Here is a 12,166-nt window from a genome sequence, read left to right as displayed (position 1 = left end):
AACCTTTCCTTGGCTCAATTTATCTGTATTAAAATTTTCTTCTTTTTTTAAAGTAATGTTCTGTATTTTTGTGTGTGATAATCTCTGCATTTAGTTTTAAGTTGTTCTTTGTATTAAATGACAGTTTGTACAAAGATAAATGTTTTCTTTTCTAAATATGGGATAAGGTATGTTACAGTCATTATCAGATAGTAAACATATCTCAACTGGAATTTGAGAAGGTAATGTGGAATAATCCTAATAGAGCAGTAAATACATTTCAGTTAAATGTTCTAAATGTGTAACTTCATGACAGTTCTGTTTTTAATCAGCTATGTGTTGGCAGAATTCTTTATCAAATTATATACTTCTAAACTGGTAATGTGTGGAACGAATGCAGCTGAATGTTACACAACTCTGTATGATATTGTACACGCCTTAAAATTTCATTATATATATCAGAGCTAATCTTTTCTCTGTTCTATTTAGTGTTTCTCATTGAAAGTACTCATTCCTTATATCTCCTGCTGCTGGTGTGATATACTCAATGCCTCTTTAATAATTATTAGTAAGCTGAAGAAGTTTGTTATTCAGTACTTCTTACAGTAAAAGCAGAAGAGCTGTTCTATCCTCGTACTTCGTAAGACATCTACAGAGAGAAAATAAGTCAACTTTCTACACAATGGATGTAATTACAAACAAATTAATTCATAATCATTTGCCTCCACCATCTCAAATAATTCATCTTATGTATGTGCCAATAATGCATAAAAAGAGAAATTATTCAGACTGCTATTGTCGTGGTTTACTGTTCAGCATTATCTTGATATTTGTCATTCTGAGCTTATGCACCATCTTTAATGACCTTGTGTGTAATGGCACATCTCATAAACTTACTTCTTCATCACTGATAAAACATAGTTGTCTGTTTCTTATAGAGCTTTACAGCACCACACCAATGGAAATAAGATGTTCAGCTCCTACTGAATTGAAATATAATTAAAATTACGAATGACATGGACCAGCCTAAATGATTTGAAACTGGTGAGGTGACTGAGAGAATTATTACTTCTGAAGAATTGCAAATTCTCTGGATAATAAATGTCAAGTCCAAGAAAAAGATATTCCACCTTTGAGAAACAAACTGTTAGTTGGAAATAAAATACCAGTTAAATAGGAAATTGTAGAATTTACATCAGATCCATGCTTTAGTCAGTAAATACCAAAATTAAAGGATCAGATCATGCAAGAACATGTGTAATGCTGTCCCTATGGAGAAATGCTATGACAAAAATGAATCAGATAAATCTACATCTCACCAGACAAGATCCCCAATAGTGATACCTAAACAAATATTCCAGATTGTCATGCGTATGTCTAAAATAATTTTTCAATTGTTAATGCCAAGGGTGACAGCCTTACAGAAAAAAGTTGTATAAGGAGATAATAATTGTATGTACAACATCTGTGAGCAGAATTGTGATTTAGAAAAGCCACGGGGTAGAAATCAAACTAATTTATTCTTTACTGTTTGGTGCATTGGTTGTACATAGTGTCGCATCACTTTGCACTGTATGATGCTTGGAATTACTGTGCAGCAGCTGCCTAGACTAATGGTTTTTTGATATGGATAGACATGTGTTCCTCACCTTCTTACCCCTGGGATGTGGACACAGGAATGGAGCCATAATTGTAATAGTAGCACCGTGTCTGTTCACATATGAAGTCCTTCACAGCATTGCAGTCATCTGTCTCCCAGGAAAGTTCTGGTGCCTTCAGTGTCACACAGCCTGTATTTGGGTTGTGATATCCTCCTCTGTTAAAAAGGATAACAATTTAAGACTGTTTTTGCATCTAAGATATCATGGAAGTAAGTAAATTATTTAAAACCTCGATAAATAAACATAATAAAGTTAGCTGCACTTTATAACTTTCTAAAAAGCAATGAAGTAAAACTGTAAAGGGAACAAATATTTCCCTTCAGTGCTAAGCAGCACATATGTAATGCACTTCTTTCCAGTTGATGACACTATTGAAACCATCCACAGAAACTGCCCTTGGCGTTATGGGTAATTGCTGCTAGACTGATCAGTGTTCTTCACCTTCTTATAAGTAATTTCTTGTCATTGTGCTTCCTTAAATCATGCAATATTGAAGGGCAGTAGGTCTTGCATATCTCTATTGGTGAACTCAACCAAGACCCTTAAAATTGTTACACCAGGAAGGATAACCAATAATTAAATGTTATTTATCATGTGTATACAGTATAAGAAAATGAATATGTGATTGTAGTTGATTTGGGAGTGTACAGTGTACAATAGTAATATTTTTTACACAGAGCTGTCACCTCTGGTAGCAACAGTGGTGCTAACCTGGCTGGGCATTGATTTAAACTTAACTCATATATCAGATAAGGGTACATTGTTACATACTGCTTCAGGCTTAGTGGCTGATGAGTGGTAGCATACCAGCCTTTGGCAGCCTGTGACCAGGTGTTTGCAGCAGGTGAGAGATCTTGCTAACATACATGCCAGAGCAACATTTGAACACACTCCGTATGCAGTCATGCATTGTCAGAAGATAACTTGTAGAGACCACAAAGATGGGCACAGTCACTTCAAAATTACATTTACAGCATCCCTGCTTCTTATCTATTGAATACTATTTAAAAGTATGTAGTGAATTATTTGTAATTTTAAATAAGTATGCAAAGAAATCATTTTCATACATATGCATATAACAGACTTGCCCAATGTCTAATGCATGAGCTGTGTACAAAGGACTCTGGGCCAATAAAAATACAGCACAACACATACGTAACAGTTGCTGTCAAAATTACCAGTTATGTGAACCAAAAGTGATAATCTTCAAACCCAAAGGTATCAGATACCATCACTCTAGGTGCTGGTCTTGTATGATGATCACAAATGCAGTCTCTCAGTATTCATTCTACTCGGAATATCCAGAGGACTGCCATGCTGCTGTATGCAGATCTGTGACTCTTACGAAAAGATGTGGCATCAGTTCTTTCTTTGAATGCACCACTGTTAGTGTGCCTCTCTCTCTCTCTCTCTCTCTCTCTCTCTCTCTCTCTCTCTCTCTCTTGCCCTAACAAGGGAATCTGCAACAATGGTTGTTGTGCTGACAGCCTGTGGTGCTCCATGATCCTGCCACTCCTGGTACATATTTCTCCTTTTTATAGAAGACATAACATGATCTCTCACAAACAAACAAACAACGTTAATGTGTGATACCTTAATGATAAATCCACTGCATAATACGTCTTTTCTTCAGAATGAAGATGGCATCACTCGTACCTACTTTTTAGCATTGTGCTGAAGTGCTAATTATTTGCATATTCAAGCACTAGTGCATGCTAATTTGACATTTGTTGCATGCCCCCTTCATGTCATTGCAGTTTTAATGGTCAGCAATGTGTGTTTGCTCAGTCACAAAAAAAAAATCATGTCACTGGGAACATAAATAATGTTAGAGCTTTGAGCGATGTTTCTTGTAAACAGTGACTGGAAAATAATTAAACTTCACTGTACCAATTAAAGAATTTCTTATATTCATAGTTCCAATTTTTATTGGCATTATATGTGATTTATGCTACAGTAATATGTATATGGACATGTACGCCTTATATTATAGGGTGCAAAACAGCCAACACAGGGGACATAGGCATCCTTTCTTGAATTGTGATTATTTTAAACACTATGTGTGGTCAAAATTGCTATTAATTTCAATAATCCTTCTATCATTACTTGTTACAATGACTACTAAAAATGGAAGTACAACATGTGAACAAGGGGCTATTATGAACTAAATTGCATCTTCTTTTCTTATGTGCTATCATTCTGAGAGAATATATATAATTGATAACAACCTTAAAGAAAGTTATCACCCTTTATATTGTTAGTGAAGTTATCACCCTTTATATTGTTAGTGAAGTTAGCTACCTAAACGTTCTATTTGTTATTTGTGAAGTTCTACTGATAGTTTTTATCACCTTCGCCTCCTGTTGCTCTTGCTTCTTCCCTCAACTACCCCTTCATTTACTACACCGCCATCATCAGATGCAGCGTCTTGGTCTTCAGATGCTGAGTGGAGATCATTGGATGGTAGGTTCCTCATGTAATTGAATGTACTGTTGAAGGGCAAGCCAGTACTCATCCATAACATCATGTCTGATGTTCCAAGCCGATTCCCAGAAGTCCAGAAGTCATATTTGTTATAACCTGTTTTGCATTAATAGACACTTTAAGTACAATTACAGGAAGGTATTCTTATCAAAGTAAAGATAAATCCTGATGACATGTTATAAAGCAGTTGTAAGAATTGGCATTCTGTCTAAGATTATATTTTATTTAACAATGTTATATGGGGCAATACATGAAATAAGGAAAGACAGCCGCTCATCTCTAGCAGGTCGATGCCTTGAGCACAGAAATACATACTATGTTTTATTTATTTGACCATGTGTAACTGTCAGATAGTAAGTTATTAGCTTCTAATACTTTCACTTACCAGCATTCCTCAAATACTCCATTAAAGAATCTGCCTTTTCACGTGATTCAAATGATGCTAGTTGCAAACCAAGTGATCGGCAGTACTGATATGCTAGGAAATAATTGAGCTCCGGTGAGTATGGATTCATACGACTGATGAAATATTGCACTCCATCCAGCTGTATTGTTGTGATTCGCTGACCTGCAAAGGTGAAAAGTATTTCTCAGTTGAACTGTATTGCTTGAAATTTGGTTCTAAAAATGAAAATACATTTAATAATTGAGAATATAAATTTTGTTTGTACGATAACTGCTGCAACTTGCAGTATAGTATTTGTCGTAAATAGTAAATCTGACAGAACTAAACAAACTGTTGGCATCAGGAAGCAGAGCAAATAATTGAGCTCTAGTGAGTATGGATTCATGCGAATGATTTACTATAAAAGGACCCATCAGATTTTGGACTGTGAATACACTTTTCTACACTAAAGTTAAGTGAAGCCTGAGAATATCTCCAATCAACCATGTCTCCTCAAAATGAAATGAAAATGGGTTATAATTCAATCTTAGTCAGGATTAAAGGCCTCTACATTTGAATTTGTGCATTATGAGCTATTTGCTATCAAAAAGAAAGGAGGGAAAGAAACAGAAAACATTGGAAACTCTGGGTTTATTGTTAAGTTTCTGGTTGTTCTTTACAGTGAAAGGAATGTTCATTTCAGTGCATATCTTGCAGCATGTAGAAAGTGTTGTACCAGGAGACACCACTGTGGCCGAGCGGTTCTAGGCACTTCAGTTCAGAACCACGCTGCTGCTACGGTCGCAGGTTCGAATCCTACCTCAGGCATGGATGTGTGTGTTGTTTAGGTTAGTTAGGTTTAAGTAGTTCTAAGTCTAGGGGACTGATGACCTCAGATGTTAAGTCACATACTGCTTAGAGCCATTTGAACCATTTTGAACCAGGAGACAGTCCCGTCTGCATTCTTTCCAAATTGTATGTGTCTTATATCCATTGAACTTTTCATCAACTGTAAATAAATTTTGTCCTTTTCATAGATTCCTAATCATCAGCCCACTCTGCTTCTCACTTCAATTCAATTTCAATTCAGTTATCAAATTTCCTTTCATTTATTGCATCCCTGTTACCATATCGCATAAAAGGATAGTATCAAAGGCTGCACTTTGTTAAGCAATTGAAAAGCACTTCTCTCTATTGCTCTAAAAGTGTAACGAGTTTGCATATCTGAGAAATAGTGTACAAAAATATTCTTTTATAACCACATGATCCAAGGTTTTATTAAAGGAAAGGATCACTTTTCTGCTAGAGCTGCCATTTGGATGTTTCCTATAGGTACTGTTATCTCAGAAAAAAAGAAACTGAAAAACCAGGCAGAGCAGTCTGAGATTTTTGCTTGCTTATCCCCTACCCCCTCCAAAAGAGAGAGAGAGAGAGAGAGAGAGAGAGAGAGAGAGAGAGAGAGAGAGAGAGAGAGAGAGAGAGACCAAGTTATCTGATTACATTTACTGTCTGTTGATGGAAAAATAAGGGATTCATGAACCCGTGTTTAACTTTGAATACATAGTGCTTTAGTGGGTAAAGTTCTGCAAGAGGCACAATACCTCACCTTACAGTTCACCCAAATAGTTGTTGTGTGTATACAGCGCAACTTAGTATCTGAACCACGGTATTTTTGCATTGATCTTTCATTCCTGGTACTGTAACTGATTGGAAATTTAATACTGAAACCGATTGTACAGTGTGGTAACCACTGAGTCATGTACTCTTTCAAAACTCTCAACATAAATGAAAAATTATTGGGGGTTTTTCATTGAACAGAAAGCACTGTGGACATGAGTCGACTATTAAAATTATTCAGTATATGGAGTTATCAAGTTCAGATATCTGTAGACATAGGAAAAAAGTTCTCTATTGATGCAAGAAAGGCAAGTTGTCAAAAACTGTGTTTCTAAAAGAAGGCATTTTTATTGAGAAGAATTCTGATTTAAATTTTATACTTTATTTCTCAGATGGAGCAGGCATTGGACACATCAGTGTCTGTGGTCAGGTGTTCCATTAGTCTTCATCTAATATTCAAAAATTCAGAATCTATAATCATGAACACATTGTAACGGGTGTACATGTCTCATTTATATTGATCAAGTGGATAGAAGCACAACAGACTAATTATGTCATACTGTCATTTCATCTTGTAAAGCACTTTAACTGTGGAATATACTTTCAAACAGTGACTGAATTTCACTGATATTGACTTCAAAAGTTTGTTGAAAAGCTTCTGGAATCATAGCAATTAATTATTAATATTTAACAAGATATTGTTCATATCTTTACAAGATGCTGTGGTGTGTGATTGTTTCACACAGATAAACTGTGTGTGCAATGCTGTTGTATCTCCAGTAAGAACAAAATGCATTCTTGCTTGGAACTGACATTTTGTGAAATGATTTCCAATCCAAAAAGCTTCTTGAATTCCAATACATGTTCCAGTCCTTTCAGAGCTGTTCGTAGTAATGACGTGCTTCTGGGTGTTCTGCTTTGTTATTGTTTCTATGTTATGCACAATATTTCAGTGACAAACCCAGTTGTCTTCTTCATATGCTGTAAGTTTTGTTATTGTGTACACTCTGCCTGGACTGCAACCAGACTGGCACAACTAGGCAGAACACCCAGAAGGCCACCATTAACAAATCATACCAACAAAACCTAAGAGATCACTTCTGGTACTAATGTATTCTTAACATGAAATCCACTACCTTTAGCAAGTTCAAACATTACTTCATAAGAAAGAGGGGAAACTTAACTGATGAATAACAAAACTGAAAACCATTTAATTTACCATCACAAAAACGAACCTGTCAAGGGACAGCAAAAGAAATAAACAGAAGAGGAAATATGACCTTAGTGCTTTTTACACACTAAATAGAGTTTCCAAAACCAAGAATCCAATGTGTGTGACAGAGTATGTTTACTATCAGTGTGATTACCAGTTTTGACTTAAAACAGGAAGACATAAATTTTTGACGCAAAAAAATTATAAAACTCAGGTTTGTTAAGTGATCAATGGGAAGATTCTTGCTGTTAATTATAAAAAGTGAGGAAAACATATGGATGAGGGAACAAACTGGAGCTGAAGATATAATTATGGCCATAATTAAAATGAAATTGAGATGGAAGTAGCTAACTGAAAGGAAAGGAGATGGGCCACACGGGATTTCACACACATTTGAACATTTGATAGTAGATGGTCCAAGATGACCATACAATGGAAGCTGGAAACATGTAAGAATGACATGTATGTGTATGGAAAAGTGTGGAGGCAATCTTCAATCCAGTGGTGGATGTGGTATTACTCGTTACTATGGACCATTGTTAAAGTGCTACACTAGAGATTGCAAAGGAAACAACTGTCATTTGCGATAAATGCCAGTCACTGTATATAGTGTCTTCTCTACTGTCAGCACGTGAATACATCTACAGTTATTTTCCAGAGTTCCTTGGTTCGCTCACAGTAAGGTGTTGGAATAGTTTTTACACAGGGTAGCTGCTAGCTTTAAATGACAGGAAAATCACGTTTTCTTGGTAACACCAACCCAATGACTCTGTGAACTGAAAGAGATGAGAACGTCAGCACACAAGGAGTGGAGAAAAAAGAATCGTTAGAATTCAAAATCCTGTCGTCATGGAATCATGAGAGACTTTTTAAAAGATCAGTTCGGCTAGGTAGTACTAGGAAATTGGCTGTGACCTTATCAAAACACCGTTTTGGCTGTAGTCAGATCTGATTCATTGAAATGGTAAAAAAAGTAAAATCAGTGAGGCCGTTGGGATTTGAATCTCGCTCCTCCCTAATACAAGTTTTTTTGTAACCCCTCCGCCATCACGCCCGACAGAAGAAAGAGGGATGGGCTATAAGATGAGAAGATAAGTATTAGATACGCTACATACCCTTTGAGTACCCAACGTCAGCGTCGTCCGCTGATCCATAGATCGCTGTCAGCCGTCTCGGCATGCTACGGTGCCCCCAGCCGCCTAGTCACTTGTCATAATGGCTATGAGCGGCCGTTTCGGCTGGTTGCAGGCAGTCTGCATCAGAAAGCCATAACGTCACGCGGTGGACTTCGACAACAGCCTGAAGATGAGTGTGGGATAGTAGCATTCTCACTAGACTCTCGGCCGAAGACCTTATCGTTACATTGCACTCTTCTTCTACCCCGACTCCCGCGATTGCAGATTCAATCTCAGCGCACCGTGCCCAACTGCTCGGAACCCACTTTATTCACTGTTCGCCTTCACTTTTTCGGTTTTGCCTTGTTTGATTGCTGTGCGAGATAAGTAGTCAAGCATGACGCAGAGACGAGCAAAGCGCGTGCGTTCAGCGCAGTTTGCATTCCCTTTTTGTTGTTCAAAGCTGTTACAAGAAGATGGATTAACTTGGCACGTCACATAATATGGAGAAAAATGCATTTCACTTACCTATCCGCCCGGCACAATTCTGATGTCAGATGGTATTTCTTGTTTTTTCCGAAGCTATGATACAAAATGAGGCATAGGCTACCTGATAAGCCAAATTGACTCGTTGAGTGACCCACATTAATGTCACGGTACCATCGAACTTCCATTGCCCCTAGTCTTCAAACTTCTTACTCAAGAGAGAGAACTATTCGAACTTGTTTGCTCTGAAAAACGCATTTGGCAACTCTGTTTCCGTAAGTTTTAAGGCACGTCCTCATCTTTATGGAAAGAAAAATAAAGATACTATAGAATCAAATTTCACACAAATAAAATATACTCCTTGGCTAAATGTTCTCAGACAGACATCGCTGTTTGTTCCAAACGCCGCACATATAACTAGTAGCATATCCCAGCTCCTGTTACTGTAGTGACGGTCTTTAATCATCGGGGAAGACTCCCCACTAAGATACATATTGAATGCGACATTTGTTTTCTATTCTTTCTGAAGAATTGAATGCTGGATTGTTAAGCGAATTCTTCTACCACCCAGGCGATACTCTAGCCCACCATAAAGACGGATAGTCGATGCTGTTTCAGGCGGGTCTTTTGAAAAGGCCATTCTAACAGGTTCATTTTATTTCCTTCAAATGACGACTTGAGTGTTCATTAGCAGTCAGGTGCCGGTCTCAAGTGTTTTCAGAAGTACCTGAATGTATTCTTGCCATCTGTTTGAACTAACGGCCCAGAAGCTTCCACTGAATATCATACGCATAACAGGTAAATACCATTTTCCAGGTATTCACCAGGTCTACAACTGCTCATATGAGTGGCACATTATCCACGGCGACATTACAGTTCACATCGGCGCACTGTTGTCAGTGTTTGCTGCGTTATAGGCAGCGTCGAGTGTCCGTTCCTGGATCTGGCTGCTCGTTCATATTGTACCATAGATTGTACTATAAGTCTTACCACTAAATTCTTAAGCCTGTAAGAACGACGGTTAGGCTTTCCGATTCCCTGACACAACACTCGGGGCCGGTTCGAGAAAATTTTCCCAACAAGCGACTTATTTGGCCCCTCCCTCCTTTTCCCTCGCGCACTTTCATTCGTGTTAGTTTCCGCTACTAATTGCCAAACGCACTGTACACAAAACATGTACTTGTGCTCCCCTGGCGCCCCTCTCACCCTGGTAACCCAAGTGGCATTAAAAGTGGGTGGCGCATATCCAAGTAGCCATCGCTTTTGATTGCGAATGCAATATTTCGACTTCTGAAATAAACAGCTACAAAAATGGGCAGTTTTATGCAATAATCGATTGTCAGCATTCTTCTGTCAGCATTTCAATATATGTCATCCCTGAAGTTAAACGTTTCTCTTTGCGGTCAGCAAAATTACTTTCTCTATAGAAGAAATAATTGAAATTTCTGAAGCGTACGTGAAAACAGGATCGATTAAGGAACTCGCAAAGTTTTCGGGTCATGTATCGAGACAGAGGACTACCAGCAAAGAGAGCAATAAGAGTATATATAAAAACTGGCGCACCTAATGATGTGTGCAAAATGTAAAACGACAAAAAATTCCCAGTTCGCACACCAGAAGTTATTGCAGACATTCACCGGAGAATTATTCAGAGCCCAATGAAGTCCACGCGTAGATTGGCCCAACAGTCGCATGTAAGTAGGAGTAGTTGCGAGTGGATATTGAAAAGCCTTGACTTGAAGCCGTATCGTGTGACGGTTTTGGAGCAATTAAGTGAGGATGACAGTCAGAAATGTGTGGATTACTATACGTGGCTCCTGAGTAACATCAACCTTTCCATTAACATCATGTGTCATGAAGCATGGTTTCATCCTTCTGGTCATGTGAATTCACAGAACACGAAGTACGAGGGTAATCCCAAAAGTAAGGTCTCCTGGTTTTTTTTTTATAATTACAGAACTTTTTGTGTGGCAGTTGGTCACACTGTTACGAGAGTGCTTCACACGCTGTGTATGAACATGCGCAAGCCGCGCTGAGGCGCTCAGTCTTGGCTTGGCAGCCGTTGAGGATGGAGCTCCCGTTCGATGTTACCACCAAGTGCGAATTGCGCGCAATTCTTCGGTTGTTTAACGCAAACGCCACTGCGCCGATTGAAATCCATCTGGCTGCGCCGATTGAAATCCATCGCCAATTGACGGAAGTGTATGGTGAGTCGTGCATGGATGTCAAAAATGTTCGTAAGTGGTGTAGAGAATTTGCAGCTGCCCGGACCGAAATTCACGACGAACAAAGGAGCAGGAGATCGTCAATTTATGAGGAGACAGTGTTGAAGTTTTAACAAAGCATGCGTGAAGATCGGCGGATCACCCTGCATGATCTCTGCACGTTGGTTCCTGAGGTTTCCCGAAGCACCGCTTACAGAATTTTAACGGAAACATTGAACTACCGGAAGGTATGCGCAAGATAGATGCCACGCATGCTGACTGAGGACCACATGTGGCAACGAGTTGATGGATGCTTCCCCGCGCATTTCTTCACAGCCTTGCAGCCGAACAGGACAACTTTCTGGACTCAATTGTCACGGGTGACGAAACTTGGGCATTTCACTTTACACCTGAGACCAAGCAACTATCACGCCAGTTCATAACTTTCTGAACAGTATGGCGGCGAGCTGGTATGACAAAACTGCCACAGCGTCTACAAAAATGCATCGACAGAAATTGTGATTATGTCGAAAAATAACTAAATGTTCAAGCTGTAAACTGATGCAAACCATTGTAGAAATAAACAGGTTTATGTACTTATAAAAAAAAAAATAGGGGACCTTACTTTTGGGATTACCCTCGTATTTGGCAATGGAGAGCCCTAACATAGTTCGGCAGCCCGTACTTCACGATTGTTTTCTTTTTTTAAAAAAAGAGGTTTGGTGCTTCGTAACAGGAACGCGCATTGACACTACCCTCAACGCGGTTCTATAAATGGAAATTTTTGATTAATTTTGTGCTCAACTCTGATTATGAAAGACATTGCTGCTTCTTCCAGCAGGATGGGGCGACATGCCACACTTTTAGGGTATCCCTGGAACGAAAGTGTCAGAGAGAGAGAGAGAGAGAGAGAGAGAGAGAGAGAGAGAGAGAGAGAGAGAGAGATATGGATGAAGACAATAGCAGTGGGAGTCAAAGAGAGGGGAGATAGTGATAATCAGTGAAAGACAGTGGCAGTAAAA

General features: G+C 38.7%; 2 protein-coding genes across 8 annotated transcripts in view; one reads left to right on the top strand and one right to left on the bottom strand.

Annotated features, from left to right (window-relative positions):
* The window catches only part of LOC126272348 (cytosolic carboxypeptidase 1-like), a 499,992-nt gene that overhangs the window by 261,508 nt on the left and 226,318 nt on the right, over positions 1-12,166 (top strand). The gene's annotated exons all lie outside the window — the stretch shown is intronic.
* Positions 1-12,166, bottom strand: part of LOC126272350 (uncharacterized) — a 41,481-nt gene that overhangs the window by 2,964 nt on the left and 26,351 nt on the right. The window contains exons 2-4 of one of the 2 annotated variants that reach the window (XM_049975156.1): positions 4,510-4,692; positions 3,992-4,220; positions 1,637-1,795 (exon numbers count right to left, since the gene is read on the bottom strand). In XM_049975156.1, coding sequence (XP_049831113.1) covers positions 1,637-1,795; positions 3,992-4,220; positions 4,510-4,692 — 571 coding nt within the window. Of the gene's footprint in view, positions 1-1,628; positions 1,796-3,991; positions 4,221-4,509; positions 4,693-12,166 lie in introns of both variants that reach the window. The other variant, XM_049975157.1, reaches the window with a different exon arrangement.

This window comes from Schistocerca gregaria, chromosome 5 (genome assembly GCF_023897955.1).
Source record: "Schistocerca gregaria isolate iqSchGreg1 chromosome 5, iqSchGreg1.2, whole genome shotgun sequence".
NCBI classification, from domain to species: domain Eukaryota; kingdom Metazoa; phylum Arthropoda; class Insecta; order Orthoptera; family Acrididae; genus Schistocerca; species Schistocerca gregaria.
The sequence above is the reverse complement of the archived record's forward strand: the minus strand, read 5'-3'. Positions and strand labels throughout refer to the sequence as shown.